This window comes from Danio rerio, chromosome 9 (genome assembly GCF_049306965.1).
Source record: "Danio rerio strain Tuebingen ecotype United States chromosome 9, GRCz12tu, whole genome shotgun sequence".
Taxonomy (NCBI): domain Eukaryota; kingdom Metazoa; phylum Chordata; class Actinopteri; order Cypriniformes; family Danionidae; genus Danio; species Danio rerio.
In genome coordinates, this window is record NC_133184.1 from 30,509,424 (window position 1) to 30,533,944 (window position 24,521).

The 24,521-nt window shown below is 35.3% G+C and overlaps 1 protein-coding gene across 1 annotated transcript in view; it reads right to left on the reverse strand.

Annotated features, from left to right (window-relative positions):
- ramp1 (receptor activity modifying protein 1) overlaps window positions 1–24,521 on the reverse strand; it is a 49,583-nt gene that overhangs the window by 19,757 nt on the left and 5,305 nt on the right. The window contains exon 2 of the mRNA NM_001002693.2: window positions 2,057–2,192. Coding sequence (NP_001002693.1) covers window positions 2,057–2,192 — 136 coding nt within the window. The remainder of the gene's footprint in view (window positions 1–2,056; window positions 2,193–24,521) is intronic.

Here is a 24,521-nt window from a genome sequence, read left to right on the forward strand (position 1 = left end):
CGCCCACTGTTGTACATGTCAACCTATCGGACAAGCTGATTACAGCAGAAAAGCCATCCATACGGAGGTAAGCAGTCAGCTGGTAAGCAAGAAAAGGAACGGCTTTGTACCACACTGTAGCATTCGTTTTAAAGATGAAATGCTGCCATATGTAGCTCGGGCTATATAATTTGCGATCTATAGAAATGTGTATAGGGCTACGTTTTCAGAATGAGTCTGTATTGACTAAAATATTACTATTTAAAGGGTCACGAAACACCAAAACACATGTTTTGAGCTGTTGACAGTCGTATATGTGTCCCACACTGCTAAAAACACTATTAGGACACCTATATTTCACTAAAAAGTGTAAATTGGTTGTTTTTGCGTTATTTCAAGCAAATTCGTACTTCCGGTTTGAAACGAATTTTTGAAGCTGCGTCACGGTCATGACATAATAGCGTGTATTCCAGCGTGCAGACTGGGCGTCTTACTCATGGGTTAATGCATGAGTAAGGCTTGGTTCAAACCAATCAGCGCGCTCTATTGTGCAACTTCATTAATATTCATTAGTCACAGTGTTTAGACGGCAGAGACGCCACATTGTATTGGCAAAACAAGCATGAAGTGTTGCTTTTAAAGTTTGCTGCAGTTAAGTTTCGTTTTCATTTTCTCTCTGTGAGAGCTCAGAGTCACGTGTGGATTAACAGTGTACACGACGCTCGACAACAATAACTTACGTGTCTAAGCAGGATTATTGTTTACCTGAGAGCTGTTCTCAGTAGCAAACGCTGAGATCGGATTCGCTTGTAGTCTCCTCTTCATAAAGACGCGGCTCTTGTTGCTGGTGATTGTCCTGTCTCTACAGATTTGGGTGAGTGAGCGACCAGTGCTCTTTGTTTATTCAGTTTGTTCGTATCAAACTAAGTTAACTATTGCACCGAGTGTAAACATGTTAGCACCACAACCTCGTGTAGGGTTTCTACTGCATTTAGTGACCGGAATAACACACGCGGCTTTCTGACACTACTTGCCGCGTGCATCTAAGTTTCCGGGAAATGCGGAGGTTTTTTTTTTCTCTCATTCGCCGTGCGGTATCAAACATAAAAAATACATGCTTAGAGCAGTTTCTCCAATCAAATATCTCGTTTGTCGCGAGGGGCATGAATGAAATTCCTGAATGAAAGAGCCAAACTGCAGTTAAAGTCCACCATTTAATAATTTGGCAAATAATTCGACTACACATGTCCATGTAGGTTAAACACCATCACTTTCTACTGTGTGTGTGTGTATTTTGACTCTGAACCTCGCGCGTGCCCAAATAGACACTCCCACACCATCCCACTTTTCTTCCTCCGACACTCCCCCCTAAACAGAGCTGGACATGCCCACTTTTCTGACTTTTTCCAAAGTAGAGGTGTGAAAACACCCTGCTGAAACGAGGGGGTTTCATGGCCCTTTAAAACTGTTTCATTTTACATTTATTTATTTCAAATGCAACTTTTTTATTTTAATTTTAAGTAGCCATTGCACAGTGTCACATGACTCTTTTTTACATCATCTTTATTTATATTACATTTTATAATAAGCATATATATACTGACCCAGCTGAGGCTCGAACCTGCGACCTTCTTGCTGTGAGGCGACAGCACTACCTACTGCGCCACGGCGTTGTCCATCTTATTTATATGACATATTATTTTTCCAAAGATTATTATTAATTTGGGAGGCACGGTTGGTCAGTGGTTGACACTGTCACCTCACAGCAAGAAGGTTAATGGTTAGAGTCCCGACTGGGTAAGTTTTGTAACAATTTTGCAACAGCTCTTTACTGTCATATTAAGTCAATATAAACCTTCTTTTACTTTGTGTTGATTGTTTTAATTAAGTAGCTACAGTATGTATACGATTATGTATGTAAATAGTTTTGTTTTATGCATATATATGTTACACTTTGACACCTTTTTATGTCTTCAAATATAGAAGAAAACAAAGCTCATCAAAACACAAATGAACATAAAGTAAGGAATGCCCCAGAACATGAGTCAGCTAATCAAGTGTAATCTTTGTTACTCACTCTACTGTGTCCTCCCAGCTACACCACTGACGCTGATCCAGAACCTCCATGTCCAGCTTAAATTTAGCCATACAAAACTCCTCAATGGCACTTCCATAGTGACTGCTGCATGCTCTTGCCAACACTAACAGGTTAACTGCAAGAGAAACGACAAGCATAAACATCAAAATCATTTTCTTACATCTTACAGAAGATCAATAATAAAGAAACATCACAAACGAGATCTCTTTTCTGTAGACATCAAGATCAAATGATTTGTGAGGTGTGATTGTACAGCTCTCATTTACTTACTGTATGACCACAACTGTATCTTTATTTCTTTTAGATATTAAATTGATTTCTTTTGATTATGCATTACACCAAAGTTGTGTTTATTTAAAGTAAAAAAAAAAAAAAACTTTCCTTTTGTTGCTAAAAAATGTAATAAGGTGTAATAAGGCAAGAGATAAACCAGGATTTGTTTTTCCTCTAGCGTATTATAAGTTGTTGACTGTAACTTTCATTTGTGTCACATGACCTAAAAAAAAAATCAATCAATCCACACTAAACAGGTCATTAATTCCCAGTTGGGAGCAGGAGAAGACAGAACAAAAATAACAACAACATACTGAAGATGGCAAAAATAATAAACAGCCACACTGACAAGCGCATTTGTGAGAGGACTAAAGCTACCTATGTATAATTTGATTTTATAATGTTCTAATTTGCATCTTTTAAATGGGGTAAGTATACCTTTTAAGACTCTCTATGAGCATATAAAAGATTAGAGAAAAACTTAAAGGGATAAATTACCCAAAACTGAAAATTACATCACCATTTATTCCCTCTTTACTCATTTTCAAACATGTTTGAGTTTCTTTCTTCTGTTGAACACAAGCAAATATATTTTTTAAGAAAGCTGGAAACCTGTAATCATTGACAAGGCAACGGTTACAGGTTTCCAGCTTTCTTCGAATCATCTTCTTTGTTCAACAGAATAAAGAAATCTATAATAATATGGATCCATTTGAGTGTGAGTAAATTGAGTAAACGTTTTCGGTTGAAATATGATTTTAAGACTTAATTCTACCCAACCCACCATACACTGTTTCTTTTTTAAGATGAAGTATGTATTGAAGTATGGTTTTAGAGGGAATTCAATTTCAGCTATTCTGTTTCAAAAACATTCACACTGCTGTTTCATTGTTTGTTTGTATGTTTAAACTTTGTTGTACGATCTGCTTGACACAGAAAGAAAATGTATCTGTAACACTGGTAACAAACAAACAACCGTACAACATAACAGCAATACTCAACAAGACAACCACATAAATTAAAAACTTAAAAACATAGTAGCCCCATACATAATACTGCAGATCATTCTTAACAACCACGCCATTCACATCAAATAGTGATTTGATTTAACTGCAAATGCGATAAATTACTTTTTATAAGCATTTCTTCGGGCTCTAGGAATTTTAAACCGATGTCCTGGTGGTAACATTTCAAAAGCTGAGTGAAGGGGATCTTTAAAAATAGCAGTTGCTCATTTTTTTTTTTTTTATAAAAGAATCAAATAAAATCTGAGTGAATGTTGTTTATAGCCAGTTATCTTATTTGCCTGATTAATCATTTGTGACATTTTTTTCTTCTGTTCAGGTGTCCAAACCATTAGACAATGTTATATGTGAGAACACCCTCTAATAATGATCTACACTCATCACCGGTCACTTTATTAGATACAACTTATTAGGGGTTGGACCACTTTTGCCTTCAGAACTGCCTTAATCATTCGTGGCATAGATTCACCAAGGTACTGGAAATATTCCTCAGAATTTTTGCTTCATATTGACATGATAGCATCATGCAGTTGCTGCAGATTTGTCGGCTGCACATTCATGATGCCAATCTCCTGTCCCACCACATCCCAAAGGTGCTCTTTTGGATTGAGAACTGATGACTGTGGAGGCCATTTGAGTACAGTGAACTCATTGCCATGTTCAAGAAACCAGTCTGAGATAATTTGTGCTTTATGACATGGCACATTATCCTGCTGGAAGTAGCCATCAGAAGATGGGTACACTGTGGTCATTAAGGCATGGACATGGTCAGCAACAATACTCAGGTATGCTGTGAAATTGACACGATGCTCAATTAGTACTAATGGACCCAATGTGTGCCAAGAAAATATTCCCCACACCATTACTCTACCAGCAGCAGCCTGAACCATTGATACAAGGCAGGATGGATCCATGCCTTCATGCTGTTGATGCCAAATTCTGACCCGACCATCTGAATGTCACAGCAGAAATCAAAACTCATCAGACCAGGCAATTTTTTTCCAATCTTCTATTATCCAATTTTGGTGAGACTGTGCGAATTGTAGCCTCAGTTTCCTGTTCTTAGCGAACAGGAGCGGCACCCAGTGGTCTTCTGCTGCTGTAGCTCATCCACCTCAAGGTTGGGCGTGTTGTGTGTTTAGAGTTGCTCCTTTGCATACCTCGGTTGTAAGGAGTGGTTATTTGAGTTACTGTTGCCTTTCTTTCAGCTTGAATCAGTCTGGCCATTCTCCACTGACATCCACAAGGCATTTGCACCCACAGAACTTTGGGGCCATTCTCTGTAAACCCTAGAGATGGTTGTGCATAAAAATCCCAGTAGATCAGTAGTTTCCGAAATACTCAGACCAGCCCATCTGGCACTAACAGCCATGCCACGTTCAAAGTCACTTAGTCAACTTTCTTTCCCATTCTGAGGCTATGTTTGAACTGCAGTAGATCGTCTTTACCATGTCTGCATGCCTAAATGCATTAAATTGCTGCCAGGTCATTGGCTGATTAAAAATTTGCATCAACGAGCAGTTAGACAGGTGTACCTAACAAAGAGGCCGTTGAGTGTATTTGCCATGTGTTAAGTCTGTGTACTAATATTAAAACCTCAACTTGCAGAGGAGAATGAAGCACTGTCTTGCCTACTTATAAACAGCCTCTACATTACTATCAAATTTCAATTTATTGTCAATAATTGTCTCTAACTACATAATATTGTAATAAATATAACAATAATTTTAAGCAGTTTCTCAGAGAAAATCATGTCAAAGTAAATCTTTTGGGACAAAATATCCAGTAATGGGACGGGATATTTTTATCCACAGAGTTAAATAAGGGGGTCGGCGTAGCTTGTTGTTATTAAGATCAGCCAAAGAGGAAGTTTTATGCAAGCTTTACAAGTTACCTTATAAGACACTTTTATGAAATTGTTGACATTAATTATAGCTCATAACATTTCATGCAATAGACATTGTGGTCTGCTGCTGATAACCACAGAGATTAATTAAGTCTCACCCCAAAGTTTGCAAAGGACATAAATCAAATGCAACTTGCTCAAACCTCCCACATCTCTTAAAACTGTGTATCAACTCTAGTAAAACCAGCAGTAATGCTGTAATTAATTTCGTTTAAACTCACCTACAAAGTTAATAACTGTTGAAACATTTCAGAAGCTATAAAAGGTCTGCATAAAGTGAAAAAAGAAGTAAAACTTCAGGCAAAACAATGAGTCATTTCATTACCTCTGATATAATGGTATTAATGTGCAGCTCTTAGAAAACAATAGCCTTTTGAAAAGAGCAGCCATTGTCTAACTGTCCCTTTCTTTCATAGTCTCAGCTCTCACCGTCTCCTATTGTTTTAATTTCTCCTCCTATAGAGATCTACAGTACAAGTGCGGTAAAGAAAGGCTGATCAGTATGAGAGACAGGCTTGTGGTCAGAGCTGTAGTGACAGAGCTCCCCTCGGCTCATTGTTAGTCAAAAACAGCTCTATCACGTCAATTATGTGACAGTTGAGACTCCCGCAAGAAAAATGGAGGAAAAAATAACATGTTTGTACGAGGTCAGGAAAAAAAAAATCAAGGAGATCTGCGCAGCATTCCTGTCAGACTTTCTGTAGTAGTTCAGAATGGTCCTAATGGGAGTTGACTGGAAGAACTCAATCCCTACAGGAATTGTTTTCTTTTTATAGGATAGTGTAGTGAAAAATATAGACTGTTTTATAAGAAATAACAACACCGTTCCCAGGATTAATTTCAAATAATCATTCCAAAGGGAATTCTTTGACATTTAAGATTTTTATTTTATTTTGTAATTGTGTATGGAACTAATAATATGCCAAAACAATCTGAATTTGAATTGTGTTCATTTGAATTGTTGACGATTGTAATTTAATAAATCTGAATATATGGCATAAAAGTTTGCAGAAAAGATTTGAGATGAAGACATTTGAAACATCAAATTCAATTTTCTAAAATTCAAAACCAGAAATTCAGATCTTGAAATTTAGATTCAGTAAAAAGTGATCAGCAGAAAGTCAGGCGTGATCACAACACAATTCAAATTCAGATTGTTTGGCATATTATTAGCTCCATAATTGTGAGACTAAAAGTGTTTTATAAATGAAACTCTCAAACACTCAGACCTTTGTTAAAAAAAGAAAAAAAGAAAAGTGAAAACATCGAAGATAAGAGGAAATCCGAAATGAATGTAACATCATAAACATTAAACCACATTTGCAATAAAATAAACTGTGCGAAAGGGATATTAAAGGATGATGAAGCCGCAGATTACATTAAAGAGTATAAAAACATCAAAACCTCCCGTATAGCATAGCATCAGAGATAGATCTGAGAAAGTGTTCCTGCTTCATTTCATGTACATAAATAACAAGTGAATCCTCCAGTGAGTCGAGTCCGAGATGGAAAGAGAGCAGATTTTAAAGGCTTTTAGTAAACACGAGCATCACGTATTCCTGGAGAGAAACAATTACATGCATCATATTCCTTTCAAACATGAAATCAATTGCTGCAGGCAGAAAAAGCTCTTATCCAGAAATGGTACATGCCAGTCGTGTTGTTATAAATGTTGTAAGCATTTACCAGCCTAATGACACACTGAACATAATGCTACCAGCATCTCATGAGGAAAGTATTCCTATTTGATATATCAACAGAAAAGGAGGATCATTAGTGCGTATCCATATTATTCCATCTCGTACAAAAACAAATTGTTTTTTAAAATGAGATCTTAACCCCAACCCAAAACCTAACCCTAATTTTGGGAAGAGGGAATCATACCAAAAATATGTCAATGAGATTGTTGTGCACAATCATACAAATTAACTGCTACATCAAAATGTTTTGAATTGCAGGCTGCATAACACTTTTTAACATTTAGCAGATGCTTTTGTTAAAAGCAACTTACAATTGAGGAGATATTCAGTGATTTAACAAGAAAAGGCAATACACACAAGAAGTGAAAAGTAGACAAAGGAACTGTTTGTGCTCAGAGAAATAAATGCTAGAGTTAGGGGTGTCTTTTTAATTGAGAGAAGAGTATTTCTACAGGTGGTTTGTCAATCCCACTCACCTGTGTAAAGCTCACTTGATAAACGCACAAGGTTTTTTTTTTTTTTTTTTTTTAATGTTGAGTGATTTTAGGAAATGTGCAAAACTGGTGCAAGAGTCAGTTAAAAATCACAGAGACCGTCCGAAACCGCCTACTATTCAGTAAGTACTGCATTTAAATTTAAACATACTACTCGGTCATTAGAAAAGTGAGTTCTAAACAGTATGAATGTGAAAAGTATGAATGGAATTCATGAACTACCCTGATCCAGTTACTATGACCATTATTGTGAAGCTGCTTTGACACAATCTACATTGTAAAAGCACTATACTTATAAAGCTGAATTGAAAAAAAGCTGAATTGAATTCGGACGTACTACATCCGCCATTTTGTCATAGTCACGTGACCTACCTGCGTCACATGCATTGCTTCACTTCCGTTCATGAATTCTCTCGCGGAGCATTATGGGATAGCGCAGCGTACATGGGACAAAGCGCTTAGAATGACCAAGAGGCAACACTCTGGTGTAATTTGGGAAACAGCCACTAGAGGGCGCGGCAGCCATTTTGGAATGAAAACTCCAATAGAACAACATGCATATTATAAGTCTGTAAAATAAACTATTAAAAGTGCTGATGTTCGTGATAATATGTGTTGTATTGTTGACTTTCAGGTTGTATCTCAACTTTAATGCGCTTTTTGAATAAATAAATAAAAAACAAAGCAGCTGCTTGCCATCGCGACAGTAATGAGATCCAATGGCCGATCACTTTCACTCCAAAATGGCGGAATCCGGGGCTGTTGCTGGGTGCTGCTGTTGCAATGGAACGTTCTATTGAGTGTCACCTCTTGGTCATTCTAAGCTATTTGCATGGGATGCGCACTCCAGAATCTCGCCGGAAGTAGTAAGTCATCCGGGTACTTCTTGCGGACTGATTTTCGAATTCTATAAATTCGGACATACTACTCGGCTCGCATACTGATTTTAGCGTACTGTATAGTATGGTAGTATGCGGTTTCGGACGCAGTCAGAGTGATTTTTTTTAATAGGTGGCAGTGTTGGGTAAGCTACTTGAAAAATGTAGTGAGCTAAGCTATTAGCTACTCTCTTTAAATTGTAGCTTAACTACACTAAAAGCTACCCTCTGGGAAATGTAGCAACTTAAGGTAAAATCTACTTGGCAAAAGTAGCTAAGCTATGCTATTTTTGTAATTCTCATTTTTAAATCAAAGCAACTTAAACCCAAGTCAATCATATCTTAGTGACCAATAAAACTGTTAATGAATCATGAGGCATAATTTTTCAGTTCAGTCATTTACTGCAAATAATATGCTGTACTAAACAAATGATAGTATATAACAGCAAAAACAAAATAAAATAAAGACCAGGTGTTACACATTTAAAATACTATAGTAATTTATAGTAAAGGGAAATATTCAGAAATGAGCATTATATTTTATATGTATTTACATTAGTATCTATCATGAACTAGTAATTACCAGTACCAGTAATTACCACTTTACCACGACAGTAAACTATGTATATAGTACTATTGTTTAGGTTAAAAACATTATAGTACTTACTATAAATTACTAAAGTATTTTTTTACTTTTAAGGACATTTCCCTTAACGTTACTCTTGTGATGAAGACTTGAACTAACTAGATTGACAAATTTTAAAACAAACAAATCATATTATTATTGTTATAATTTCAAATTCAATCATTATTTTTCTTGCTCTAGCCCAGGGCTGGCCAATCCTGTTCCTGGAGATCTACCTTCCTGCAGATTTCAGTTGCAACCCTTATCAAACACACCTGTCTGTAATTATCAAGTGAATTTCAGGTCCTAATTAATTGGTTCAGGTGGGTTTGATCAGGGTAGGAGCTAAACTGTACAGGAAGGTAGATCTCCAGGAACAGGATTGAGCACCCCTGCTCTAGCCTGTTGTAGGGTGCTAATTCCTGCCGATGATTTCAATATTTCTAAAATAAACTACAGTGTAAAATTACAATCGTATAATTTCCCTCTCTGTTTTCGCTTGTGTGCCAGTGTTTATCCTTCTGTCTGCCAGGAGAGTCATGTTTCTCTTCACTGGTGCTGCAGTCAGTTGCTTTCAGAAGAGATAAAATGTTCATTTTTTGATAAACATTTTGAATACGAGCCACCGAATCTCAGAGAATTGGGTTGGAAGTGTTCCTCACATTTTCTGCATTACAGCACAACCATGACCACAGTAATATAAAATACTCTCTTGGGAAATGCATTCAGTGCCAATTCTTTATCTTAAATTAATTCACTTTTCGATCACACAACACAAAATACAAATATAACTATATGAAACTGAAAAGTGATTAACAGTGTGAGGAACAGAAGAGTGGACGTGCAGAGCAGTAAAATTGCCAAACAAAGGAGTCCAGAGATGACAACATCAAGCATGCCACATTTCCAGATGACCTTTGATGCAATATTCTCAATATGACAGGAACCTTTTCAGCAGAACACTTAATTAGTCTCTGTATGTAAACATCACTGCTCTCGCTGACATTCACAGCGTTTGTGTGTACACAGACGAGAAAGCATGTGGCTAACTACATCACATCTGCAATATGCTGGCAATCTGGATAATATCCAGAGTCAGTTAGTCAGTAATATGTAACTCCATTTGCAGTGATGTGCAAATGCAAATGAAAAAAGGTAGAAGAGGACAATTAAAATGTTACTGAATAAAATAATCATGGTGCTACATTTCACATTATAAGCTCCATGGAAGTCTTCGGCAACACAACTAAGACATCTTTGCACCTGAAGCAATTCTATTTCATGACTGATTCTAGCAGGCGTAAGCTTGTATATTGCCCTGAAGATGGATGAAAGGAGGAATGAATAATAGAGTGGAACACTGCTCCAGTTTTGCCTTCAAATGCAGGCAAAAGTGTCATATTTGCTTATGCAATGTGAATTTTTAACTAAGACTGCACTTACAGTGGAGGGAACAGGACATAATATATGTTCATTTTCCATGTTAGCTTTAGGAAAGTTTGCCATTCATTAGTTCATTATTAATGGCAATTTAGAATTTGCACTTGTAGTCGTCCCAAAAACTATTAGGACACACAAGTTACATTTAAAAATGTATAAAGGTTCATGCATTAGATTTGCCAAACTGAGCCACATAAAAATATTATGCTGAAGCACAAGCTTTCCAAAAAATGTAGGCAGAGTGACAAAGGGCCTCTGTCACTGTCGCCTCACAGCAAGAAGGTCGATGGTTCGAGCCCTGGCTAGATCACATTTCTGTGTGGAGTTTGCATGTTCTCCCCGTGTTCACGTAAATTCCTCTGGGTCACAACAGTCCAAAGACATGCGGTATAGGTGAATTGGGTAAGCTAAATTGTCCTTAGTGAATGTAAAATTGTATTAGTGTTTCCCAGTACTGAGTTGCAGCTGAAAGGGCATCCACTGTATAAAACATAAAGGTATGCTGGATAAATTGGAAGTTCATTCCACTGTGGCAACCTCTAATGAATAATGGGACTAAGCCGAAGGAAAATGAATGAATGAATGAATGAAATGTAGGCCTAATCCCATGTCAACTCCTCAGCTCTCCTGTACCCTTCTGTTTTGCACGTTCACATGAAAGGATAGGGGTGTCTCAATAATCTTTTGGTTGGAGGTGAAGTGAAAAAGGGGAGAGTACCAGATAACCCTTCAGATGAAGAGTTTTCAGGACCACTCAGAAAAATAAGAAATATTATGAGGTATGAGAAATTCACCTAAATACAACAGCTGCTGGTTGCATGTGAGCAAGGGGACCCAGAAATGTCAGTATTTTTTGGCATCAATAGGAATTTTTACTACAAGCAAGCATCTGTTTAATACATTTATAACGGTGTTCATGTTCTACGGTCACACTCTTTAAAGAAACATAACAATAACCACTGCACAATATTGCAGGACATATTTTAAATTCTGATAACATTACGCAGTGGCTTGACAATAGGAAAGCCAGTTATAAAACAAACTCTAGTGGCAGGGAATTTGCTTTTTACAGCAGGTCTGGTAAAATGTTCATTTCTCTTGTGGTTACATCTATGAATATGAGCACTGTGTAAATACACAGTATAGTTTAGTGCTTTTGCAACACAATCCACCAGTCGTGGACGCCAAGGGAAGCCTGTTTCATACCGCTCATTTGTTTTCAAGGTGAAAAACACCATTTTCTAAAGTCCAAAAACAGCACAAAACTTTGTGAGTGAGTTGGTCTGTTGAACGTTACTCTGCTTGGGGTTTCTGGAGTGGATGGCAACATCTCGTATGAGCTACTGTAGTAATAACCTATGATGATGTGTGCAAGAGTATGGAAGTGGTGTCCTATTTCTTAGGGGAATAAATTCATTTCCACACCTTCACACTCAGTTTAATTTTTCCTGTTAACCAGAAAATAAGATATTTTGAAGAATGTTGCAAGCTGAAAGGTATTGACATCCAGTGTAGGAAAATAAATACTATGGAGGCAAAGCTTTTTCAAAATATCATCTTTTGTTTTTCACAGGAAACACAAACAGGCTTGCAACATGAGGAAGATGAGTAAATGATTAATTTTACATTTTTAGGGTTTTCATACCATTTAACCACTAACAGGTACCAAAATGTTGAGGCAAGCCTGAGGGGTGTAGGAGGATGGCAAACCCCCCAGATCATGCCATCCATCAGTTTTGGCGGCCAGATGGCATGATCCAAGTGCTAAACTCACAATCAAGTGTTTTCAGAAACACTTCAAATTGTCACAAATCCCAGTCGGACTACACATAGAAGAGCAGTTTTTCATGCACTCACAAGTTTGTTTTAAGTCAGAGTTGAGCTCGTTTGTATAATGCGCGCGCTGCTTTACTGATCTCGGATGAGCACAGGACTGGCACACAGCCGAGAAACAGAGAAAATGCACATCTCTTTCCTGCTCACAGAAACTGACACCCACATTCTTTTGAACTTCTGCATCACATTCATGACAAACAGATGGATTTCTACTGTTCTTTGTTTGGTCCTTTGGATTTTGAAAATGTAGTTTCATTTGCCAAATCACAAAAATGAGGCTGCAAAGTCAGGGGAAAACAAAAACCTGGCGCTCCAATAATGGAAATGTACCATGGTTTGGAACCAAAAAAACAGTGTGAATAAACAAAGTCCAGGCAATGCGGGGGCGCAGTATGTGCTGCTGTCGCCTCACAGCAAGAAGGTCACTGGTTCGAGCCTCGGCTGGGTCAGTTGGTATTTCTGTGTGAAGTTTGGATGTTCTCCCCACAATCATGTGTTTCCTCCGGGTGCTCCAGTTTCCCCAATAGTCCAAAGACATGCGGTACAGGTGAATTGGGTAGGTTAAATTGTCCATAGTGTATGAGTGTGAATGAGTGTGTATGCTGTGTGTTTCCCAGTATGGGTTCCAGCTGGAAGAGCATCCGCGGCGTAAAACATGTGCTGGATAAGTTGGCCGTTCATCCTGCTGTGGCAACCCCAGATTAATAAAGGTACTAAGCCGAAAAGAAAATGAATGAATGAACAAAAGTCCAACAGGAGGGATCAATAGAACCTTGTGATCCAAATAAGAAAACGCTCCATTTTACACTTAAAAATGTATGAATGTCTTTGCATTAGATGTGTAGACCAAAGCATGTAGCATTAATAATAATTTCTCTTCCAAAACTTTTTTGTAATTACTTTTAAACCAAACAAAATGATGAATCCCTGTGTGTGTAGGAGGTTGATGTGACAATCATCCATCTGTTCTGCTGCTAAGTGTAAAACTCACAATCAACTGTTTTCAAAAGCACTTCAGCTTGCACAAACCACACTACAAATAGAACAGAAACTGCGGTGAATATGCCCTCATTGTTAACCTTGATTGTTTCACCTGCTTGTTTAAAACTGTGTTCATCCTGAGTTCACCTTTTCCTTAAAGAGACAGTTCACCCAAAAATGTCAATTCTTGATCCAAACCTATTTGAGTTTCTTTTTTTTTTTTTTCTGGTAAACCCAAAAGAAGATAATGTGAATATAGTTGGAAAACAGTAGCTGTTTACTTCCATAGTATTTTTTTTTTCCTATATTAGTCTGTAGCTAGTAGTTTCCAACATTCTTTAGAGTACTTTCTTTTGTGTGCGACAGAAAAAAAAATCATGCCATGCATCCTTAGAATTTGGCTAAAACATAATTGCATTTTGTATCAGGAGTGAATCTGGTATGCCTTGAAATGTGTATTATTGCATAGCAACATAACAATAGCTTCCTAAAGTCAAGGCAATAATAAACTTCACAATTAAATACAGCAACTTCTAGGTGGTATATTACAGAAAACTGACATTATGCTGATGCACGACCTTATTTTTTCTGCCTTCAAACACAGAGTCTTTTAATCTCAAACTCCTGCATAATGAGAAAAACGTTCAGTCTAAGATGACATTTTAAAGGGAGGAAAACTAAATGCGGGCTTTTGGCATTTGCTCCTTGATCATCTTTGACTAGTTCGACATATTTATTAGCATATTTTCTCTGAAAAAATCCCATTTACATTTGTGATGATACAGTTTACTAAAAAATAAAACTTCTGTCTTCTGACGGTCCTTCATGTTGTTTCAAGTTAATTTACAATTATTTACCATCTTCTATGAAACATGTTAAATTTAAACGTTGTAATTCACTTAGTTGCCAAGGCCAAGCTAGTTTACATTTTTCTTCACATATTTATGGCTTTATTGCTGCATGTAAAACACATGCTTCATAAGTTTTAAACAGCTTTTTGATCATGGAGAATAAACCAAATTTATATTTGATACTTAATGGGTCATGGGATATATATCATATGGACCACTGTTTATGGTTATTTTAAGGTGCTTTCAGTATTTTTGGCTCTGGTTTCTATCTGCATTCACTGAATAGAAAAGACAAACACAAAAGGGACTAGACTCTGCAAACTCTGCAGTGCGCTTTAAGTCCATTGAATTAATTCTCCTCCAATGCACATAACCAGAGACATCAACTATTATTTCTAGTCCAGCAAGCTGCAGTGCTAGAATGATGTCCTATTCTATCGTTATATTAGTTGTGCTTTACTAAACACAAAAAAATCTTGGAAACCAGTAGCTATTGACTTCCATGATATTTATTTTTCCTACTAAGAAAGTTAATGGTAACCGATTTCTAACACTCTTCAAAATATATTTTATTTGTCTATCAATATATCTTATGTGTCTAACAGAAAAAAGAAACACAATGTCTAAAACCACTTGAGTAAATTGTCAGTATATTTTCATTTTTGGGCAAACTAATCTTTTAATAAAAAACGATTACAGCCACAACAGTGAAAGAAGACAACAATAGTCTCAAATACTTCATTGATTTAAAAGTGTCTAATATGTGATTTCATATACTGTTTGTGATCCAAATAGCTCTACTGAATGTGAAAGTGTGCGATTTAGCTCATATCTTGAAAATAACCAGTGTATTTAGTATTTTATTTTATTTCTTGATCATGTTGGCTGCATGTGTTTATGCAAAAGTATACATTTCGGACTGAAATTTAATAATTTAAATGTCATATCTCTTGATCATTTCTGTTCATTAATCTATTTTACACAAACTACTTAAATAATTGCCCTCAGAATCTTAAAGACAAAAATGTCCTTATTGAAACACATTAAAACTGCTACATTTCTTTGTTAACAAGCTTCTATTTGTTTCAAGCTTTCATAATCCAATTATGGTGAATTACATGATGCCACAAATCCATAAGACATTTAAGCACAAATTTAGCTGATTATAGAGAAATTCCTTCATTGTTTTTTTTTTTTTTTTTGTGTCACTGTCAAGCTGTCATGTTCTCTTAAGGTGTAACAGCCACTTAATTGGCAAAATGAATAGCTGCCACAGCAAGCGCCTCGCGTTAGTAATGAACGCAGGCAGATACTAAGACTGACAGATACTGTGGGGATGAAACTCAAAGGCCTGACACATATTCACTGCACATAGGCAGACGCTAGTTGGTGTCATCTGAGAAAACATACTTCAAGGGACTGCAAGGAGTCAAATTATTAAAACAATCAAGTTTCTCTAAAACTAAATGAAAACATTATTAATTATATGGGTCAAAGCTGAGAGGTAGCACTTTGTGTCTGCATAAAAAAAATAGTTTTATCAATGCAAAAATATAAAAGAATAATAATTGTTTAAACCTTGTTGTATTTTAAAATTTTGAAAACGTATTGTTGACAAATAAAGCTTAGTGTTTTGAAGAATAGCGGCAAAGTAAACATTTAAAATGACATTAAAATTGTATTTTAGTACTGCGTTGTGATGCTGTAACAGTTGTTCAATGAAACATGAGATGATTGTTTTAAATACGACTTAAAATTTCAATCTTTAAATAAGATTTTTGGTACATTGAATGTCATTTTTGTGGATGTCTCCTGTAAATCCCTATAAAAAGTTATACTTTTTTTCATAGGGGAAAAAAAAGATGTTGACATTCTAATGTAGTCGAGAAACAAAGAAACATTTAAAGAGACAGTTCAGCTTGAAATGAAAATGTAGTCATTTATTCACCTGCAGGTGTTTATAAACTTTTATAAACACTTGCAAAACAGTATCTATTGACTTCCATTCTATTTGTTTTCCTACATCAATGGTTACAGGTTTTCAGCTTTCTTCAAAATATCTTCTTTAGTGTTCAACAGAACATATATATATATATATATAAAATACATAACATAATATATAAAGAAGTAAATGACGACAGCTGTCATTTTTGGATGAACTCACTAAGTCGTTGATCAAATTTAATCGATTACACTTTAGCTGCTTTGATACATTTTACCTTTGACAAAAAAAAAATGCAGTATTTTAGATAAAATTCTAATCTTTTTTTTCTTCAAACCAACTGAAAATAAATGTGAAATGGCTTGCCTGTCATCTGTGCATTTTGGTTTTCAGGAGAGGCATCTCAGTGATTTGAGTTGGCAGCTGTATCAGTGGTTTGAGCGTGTCTGACTGGAGCCCAGAGCTGTGTTGTGTGTGAGAGAGGTGTCGTTTGTGCATGTGACACTGAAAGCCTTGAAGCTGCAGGTCACCTCTGACTGAACAGATCAGTCAGCCGGAAACATACAGCTACATGTCAGCAACAGAACAACACATTCCAAAATAAAATAATACTTAAAAAAAAAATAATAATGATACATATTATTATATTTTTTAAGAGCATATACTGTAAAATGTGTTATTTATTCTAGATATGTATTAATTAAATGATTTAAAAATGGAAAACAAAGAGGCAACTCCAACTTTATATTAGGTGGCCCTGGTTACAGATCAATCTTAATTAAAATGTAAAAACATGTATTTACACAAAAAAAAAACAAACAAAAAAAAAAACATTTTAACAAATAATTACTTTCAGTGAAAGTACATATTTAGTTAAGGCCACATAATATAAAGTGGGACCAGTTATTCTAATGTTTGATCAAACGATTATTTGTTTTTCCTACATTAAAAGTTAGTTGTTTTTTTTTAGCTTTCTTCAAATTATTTCAAATATTTTTTTTTGTATATAATTAATAACTAAAATGTGCCCTAAATTACAAATGGCATGAAAAACAAAAACTAAACTAATGTTTACAGTAAAAAAAAAAAATCCATAAATGAGCAGTTTTCTGTATTTTTTGAGTCAGGTTTTGTTTTTCCTTTTTATCTAGTTTTTGAATTGTATTATGGGACCTTGATCTTTCTTCCAACAACTTTTAACCATGTTGAAAAGTTTGAAAAAGTGCCTTTTATTAATGTAATTAAACTGCTTTTTATTAACGTTTAAAGTAATTTATTGGCTGGGTTGGTGTTGTACATTACAAAAACCTTGTAATAAACTAAAAGTACATGTTCTGTTATTTTACAGACTTATTTCTCTCTATATTATTTCTTATACATTACATCATTTCAAACTAATAAATGTAATTTTGTTAAACTGTAGAGTGCAATTCTCAACCGTAATTAAACAGAAAACACTTGTGAATCACAATACAGAAACTGCTAGATAACAGATATTTTTTTACAGTGTAAGTTCTTTTCACATTTGGCTGCTATAGTTTGTATAAAATGACCTCTGGTGCAATTGTTAGTACAATTCCTTTGCAAAAGTGTGAACATTAAGACTTCAAATCACAGTGTGAACACATCGCAAACTGAAACTCAACATAGATAGTTTAACTAAGATAACCAAGAAGCGTAAAATATCTTTTGATGCAAAACACTTCATAAATACTATATGGACAACGTCTAAGGATCAGTTTACTGAGCTTGGTAAAATCCAGAAAGTTACACAAAAAAAAATTCAAAAAGACCATCTTCACTGGTTCATTCGGAACATTGTGAAGCAATAAGAATACTTTTGTGCATGAAGTCAGAATTATTAAACCCCCTGAATTACGCCCTACTTATGTTTTCCCCCAATTTCTGTTTAACAGAGAGATTTTATCAACACATTTCTAAACATAATAATTTCATTAACCCATTTCTAAAACTGATTTATTTTATTTTTGCCATGATGACAGTATATAATATTATACTAAATATTTTTCAAGACACTTCTTTACAGTTTAAAGTGACATTTAAAGGCTTATCTAGATTAATTAGGTTAAGTAGGCAGGATAGGGTAATTAGGCAAGGTATTGTATAATAATATTGCTTTATGGTTTGTTCTGTAGACTATAAAAAAATAGAGCTTAAAGGGGCTAAAATTTTGAATTAAAAACTGCTTTTATTCTAGCCAAAAATAAAAAATAAAAAGGCATTTCTCCAGAAGCAAAAATATGATCAGACATACTGTGAAAAATTCCTTGCTCTGATAATTTGGGAAATTTTTAAAAAGAAAGAAAAAAAAAAATCAAAGGGGGTTTAATAATTCTGATTTCAACTGTGTGTGTGTATACTTTAAGAGGTTCTTCTCCTCAGCGTCAGTGTATTGCACATTCAGTTCTGTGCTGTGCACTGATGTATACTCCAGATGCACGAGGATGACTTCCTCTGATTTGGAACGACATGACAGTGAATAATTAATAACATAATTGTAATTTTTAGGTGAACTAAGACCATATTAAATCAATCATTAACTTTCTACAAATGCACTGTCATTTCAATGTATAAATAATATGATGACAATATTTTGATACAATTTTAACTGTAAAAACAAACTAATGTATATTACTATTTGCCTGTATCGTATAGCACTGTTTTTTCTGTTGCCCTGACCTTTTGAGCTTATCATGTCTCAGTGTAATGTATGCAAAATTGAAGAATACTGAGAATTGCAATCCCAGCATGGTAGAAAACAGCCTGTGGCTACTCCTGAAGAGCATGCTAACATTTGCATTAATGCAGGCAGAGATGCATTAGTCTGCAATACGCTGCAGGGGAACACAGTGACAGTCATACACAACACTCCTAGTCAAGAAGCGACCCTTACAAAACATGCTGTAGTGTTGCAAGCGAACCCTGCTGAACGCCCAATCAAGCACCGTCTGCCATTTTCAGAAACGAGCAATGTCGCAGTACAAATTACCACTTGCTTTTCTCATCCTCTCATTGTGTAGCATGGCTTATAACTATTGGTAAAGCAAATGCCGCCATTTACTCTTCTTATCACACACACGCATATGCACAACATCCATCATGGCATTCCAAAATAATCTACATGGCACAGGCCCTTTGTGAAGAAGCAATTACCCAGGCCATGAACGTCAGCGTATCTGGTCATACAGGTGATGGATCACTCATGGTCATTACAGCAGCGGCTGCTTCCCATTAAACAGGGTCATTGGCTGCGGGTCACCATGACTCACTGCTGTAAGAGTTAATCAACACCTCACAGGGTAATCTGCTTGAGGCAGCAATCCAAATGCACTTTATGTCAAGCACCAGTGTTTAAAGAAAAAAGGCTTGCATCAAAACTTAAATTTACCTTTAACTTTCAAAAACAGACATACTAGTATTCACATCTCTTGTGCACTGTACAAATTTACTACCCTTTTGGTATGTTCGAGATAAGAAAAAATTCATAATACATGCATAAATCTGTTAATCAGCCTCAGTCCAGATTAAAACTACAAATTTATTTTTTATTACAGGGTTATTTACTTTTTAATTGCCAAGTTCATCAATGATGTCACCGATTTGGTAAAAACACACACACACACACACACACAAAATGATGTATTTTCAATTTAAAAAGTAATTGTGGACTAGATTTTTTAACCTTTTATAACAGTCCTGGGGCCTGTTTCAGTAAGGAGGTTCAAACTACTCGGAGTTTAAACTTGAATTCTGAGTTGATTTACCGAGAGATTAAAAACTCTGAGTTTTCGGTTTCAGAACAGCTGATCTGAGTTAGATCAATCAACTTTGAGTAGACCAACTCAGAGTTAAGCGCGCACACCGTGACTATAAAAAGACATTATCAATGGAGCACATATTACGAGTGACTATGGCAACATCTTAAAAAAAAGAGATCACCATTTCTTTCTCCAGCTGAATTTGATCTGCTCATGCAAAGTTATAGCAAATATGAGCGTATATATCTAAAAAGAAGCAGCCATCAGTGAAACAGACAGTTAGCGTGAGAAAACAGCTGCTCAAGTTAATGCGTAATTTTTAATTTAAAGTATTTAAAAATTTAAATATAATAAAATAAGTAATGTAATGTGTGACGTTTATAAAATGTTTCTAAACTTTTATACATGTTTAGCAGTTTTAATAGATTTAGCAGTGCACTTGTGTCTTTTTATTGATCAAGTGATAGAGGTTGATAAAACCTTTAGAAGGCAAGCAGTGCTAAAAATATTTTTTTTAGAAAGAATAGTAATCCCATTAATCTAGTAACAGTACATGTCAAAGGTTAAGCTAATTATTTATGAAAAAAGGACAAGCCATTCTCGTATGTGACTTTGTTCTGTGTGTGACAAAAATGTAGGCAATATCTATGTTTCCATCCAAATATATTACATAAATTTGTGCAAAACTGGAATAACGCCTAAAAGATGCGAATAAAGCAGCGTTTTCATCCAACAAGTCAAAGAGAACACAATCGTCACTTTCTGATTAATTTGCCCCAACTATCAACAGTAAAAACAGAATTTACTGCAGTAGAAGAAGCTGCTCCAATTATTTTTTTATTTAATAAATGTACTTGCGCCTCAGAAGACAATGCTGACACACAATGATCACGTGGGGGCGTTTGAAGCCATGAGACGCGAAGATCTTGACACGCTCGGAGGTAATTATTAATATACAATAATACTGAAACAGTTAAGGCATTTTAGAATGACCAAAACAACATTTAAGATGTTCTACAGTGTGCTCAGTCTGCTTGTTTGTCCATTCACACACATTTTCATCATCATCTCTAACAAACCTTTTTTTAATGCACATACTGTAATTTGTTAAGTGTTTCCTTCGTAGCTCCTGCGCATCCTTTCTTATCAAATAAAAGTTTAACCTACTCAGTTATGCACATGTTTTATTATGCGTATTTTCAAAAGTTATGTGAATCATGACGTTTCCATCAATCGTTTTCATGCACATCTCCAAAATGAGCTCTAAAATAGGTGTGCGGAGACGTAAGGCTTTAAAAAAAGGGTAGGAGGCCAACAGAAACTCAGAGTTTAGAAAATAAAACCTGCTCCGGACCAGGTTAGATTCACAGAGTAAGTTACCACAGTAACTGACTCTGAGTTAAAGTTACCTTTCTTTCAGAAACAGGCTTGACTTACCCTGCTTTCTCGAGTTTAACAAACCTGCCATTTTGAAACGGAAAACCCAGAGTTTCTCTCATTTCAGGGTTAAAATACTCTGAGTTTTCACTTAACCGCCTTTCTGAAAAAGGGCCCCTGGTGAACGATTAGTAACAACATTGGCTTTGATGCAGTGATAGATTTTCATTTTTTTTCTCCCTTGGTGGCTGCTTTTCCCCAATTGACTTCCATTATAACCACATTTGATGGTGCATAAATACACAGTCTTTGTTTTTATTTACTCCATGTAGTTCTGAGAGCTGAGATGAATATTTTGAGTTTCTCAGACACAAGTGCGTAAAGGTCACTCCCACACACACCCGCAGACACGCATACACACACTTTTGCTGTTATACACCATATAAAATCCAGAAACTAAGCTTTTTTTGCACAGGCATGTCTAAAGGGTTAATGGTGCCAACTAATGATCAACCATAAAAATTATTTTTTTTCCTCTTCTCAACTGGGAAAACCACCAACAATCAAAAATGCAAGATTATATGATGTCATGGCTTTGTGATTAAAACAATGTGGTTATAATTGAGGTTAATGGGGCAAAAACAGCCACCAACAATAATCTAGGGAGAAAAAAAATAAAAATCAAGCAAAAACAATGAATCAGAGAGTCAATGCTGTTTCACATGTTCAAGACTTTGATAAAGGGTAAAAAAAAAAAAAAGTCAGATCACAATTACTTTTTATATTGAAAATACATCTTGTGTGTTTTTTACACCAAATCAGTGAAATAATTTGTGAATTTACCAATTTAAGAGTTAAAATACTGTAATTTCTAAAAACATTTAGTAGTTTTGATCAGGACTGAGTTTGTTTAACAGATTAATGCAAAAACAATAATTAAAATAATAATTATCTGATGCATTTTACCGCAGTTTAATAAACAGTGTATTGTTCTTTTAAATATAATTTTCTCAAAATGTGTGTCAAAAAAAGATTTGTCACTAAAAATTATTCTGCTATAGCTGAAACACAGAAAAAGTTATGGCCAAATTAAGACTCAAAATCACCCCAGAGTGGACGAAAACATCCCGAACAGTGCATAAGGGATATTGTCTATTGTATCAAAGACTTCAATTTAAGCAATTCAGTCAATCAGAATACAATAAACTATAATAGCCTGTTTAAAATAGTAAGTTAATTACAGTAATTAAGTATTATACTTCAATAAACGCTTCAATTGTAAAGAAAGGTCATACATTTTCATTGAACTATTACAGAATTCTAAAAAAAAAAAAATTAAAAATTAAAAAGTAAACAGACTATCTTGGACTAAAGAACCTATAGCAGACTTATATACTAGAACCCACATTACATTAAATGGCAACTATGACATACTGACATTTAAATTTGTTACACTTCATACAAGTCAAATCATTGTGCAGACATTTATTTATCTAAAAAAATAGCTGCACACATTAAAATCATGTGTGAAATACACATTAAACACACATGAAACATGGTCTTTTCATGTGAAAATGTATTATCAAACTCCATGTGACTATTTTATTTTATGATATTTTAATATCAAGAAGAAGAAAAAACACTTTCTAAAGATTGTTAAAAAGCAGCAGGCACTGATTTCTATAATACTTTTTTGTAAACCACTTGAGAGTAAATGATGGGGAAATGTTCATTAGTGGGTGAACTTTCACTTTAAGCCCTTAAATCCCTGAAACTTATCCATAACATTAAGCTTAACCTTATCAAATCTGTTTTGCAAAAGGACATGAGCACACTACATTATTTACTAAAATCACTAACTTCCCTATCAGTAATTCAAGACATAGACTATAAAGTAGCTCCAAATAACTACATTATTAAAAACATATGGATTAGTTAAAAGCAGAATAAAATTTGAAAAAGCAGCCAGATAACATTAACCAAAGTAACCCTGAGAAGTCTATGCTAAATCTGAAGGCAAATAAAATGAACACACTTTGTTGAGCCGCTCAGGTGTTGGTTTACAACTGGAGGGCGAGTGACTGAGATGCCACTGCAAAGTCTCAGGCAGAGAGAAAGATCTTGTTTCCTGAGCTCCCGCAGGCAGACAGGCTTTAAAATCAGTGTGTGGGATCCAGCACTGCTTCAGTCGTCTCTTTAGACAATCACAAACAGGAGCCCAGAATGTCTTTCCACAGCACTGCATTGTCACATTCAGTGCCATGCTGTCGTCCTCTGTCTGATAAGGAAGGCCAGTTGATTGTTTAATTTCAAGCTTGCCAGTAACAGATCAATCAGTCCACCTCTCGTTATCCTTTAAAACTAATTCATACAACAGCAATGCAACACACTTTTATAGTGCGACCCGATCTGCATAATGAATAATTAGCTAATGCAGTGCTGCACAGAGCGGACATCACACCATTACGCATTAAATATTTACTATATTTAATGCATTAAAAAACAGGTGTAGCACTGAAGTAGTGACACTTTTATTATGTAGCAAGACAAATCTCCCACGAGGGCAGGGCTGATGCACAAACTGCCTGTTTTCATTTATTTGATTGGCAGAGCTTAAGAGCTCAATGTCCACGCTATTTTGTGGAAAAATAATAATAATAATCTGCTGCTCTTCCAAGATTGACAACAAATTGTTTAATGAAGCCTCCTGCTTTAAAAGTTTTTCCAAGAAAAAGTCACCAGTAATCTATAATAAATGTGTATCTTATAAAATGTTTCGTATCACATTTCTGTGATGGTCACTTTAACACATTTTACATTTTCGCACAAGTTACAGTTCAAATACACTGTAAATTAAGATAATTATTTGGATTTACAAAATATTTTTTTTAAAGTTTAATGGTAGTAAAGCATTTATTTGGGCTGAATTTAAACAAAGTTAAACATTACTAAATTTGATTTGTTCCAGTTTGATTTATTTATATAGCACGCCTCCAAAGACCAAAAGGTCACACAAAGTGCTTTACAGAGAAGATACAAACAAGCAGTAAGGACATAATAAACAAAACAGCAATAGGCACGTGATGTAAAAGAGCATATAAGATGTAAAATAGATTACACAGAAACAGTTTGGTTTCAATGCCTGAAACAAGAAAGTAATGGATTTATATAATTCCACCTAGTTAAAAGATGCTACCACAGTTAACCACATAGTACAGGAATAAAAATGAGATCGTTCTAGCAGCAGTACATTCAAAAAGCAAGGACCGGCTATACTGAATACACGTTTGCCCCTGCTTTTGAGGTGGGCCTTTGGGACTTTTAATAGAAACTCATC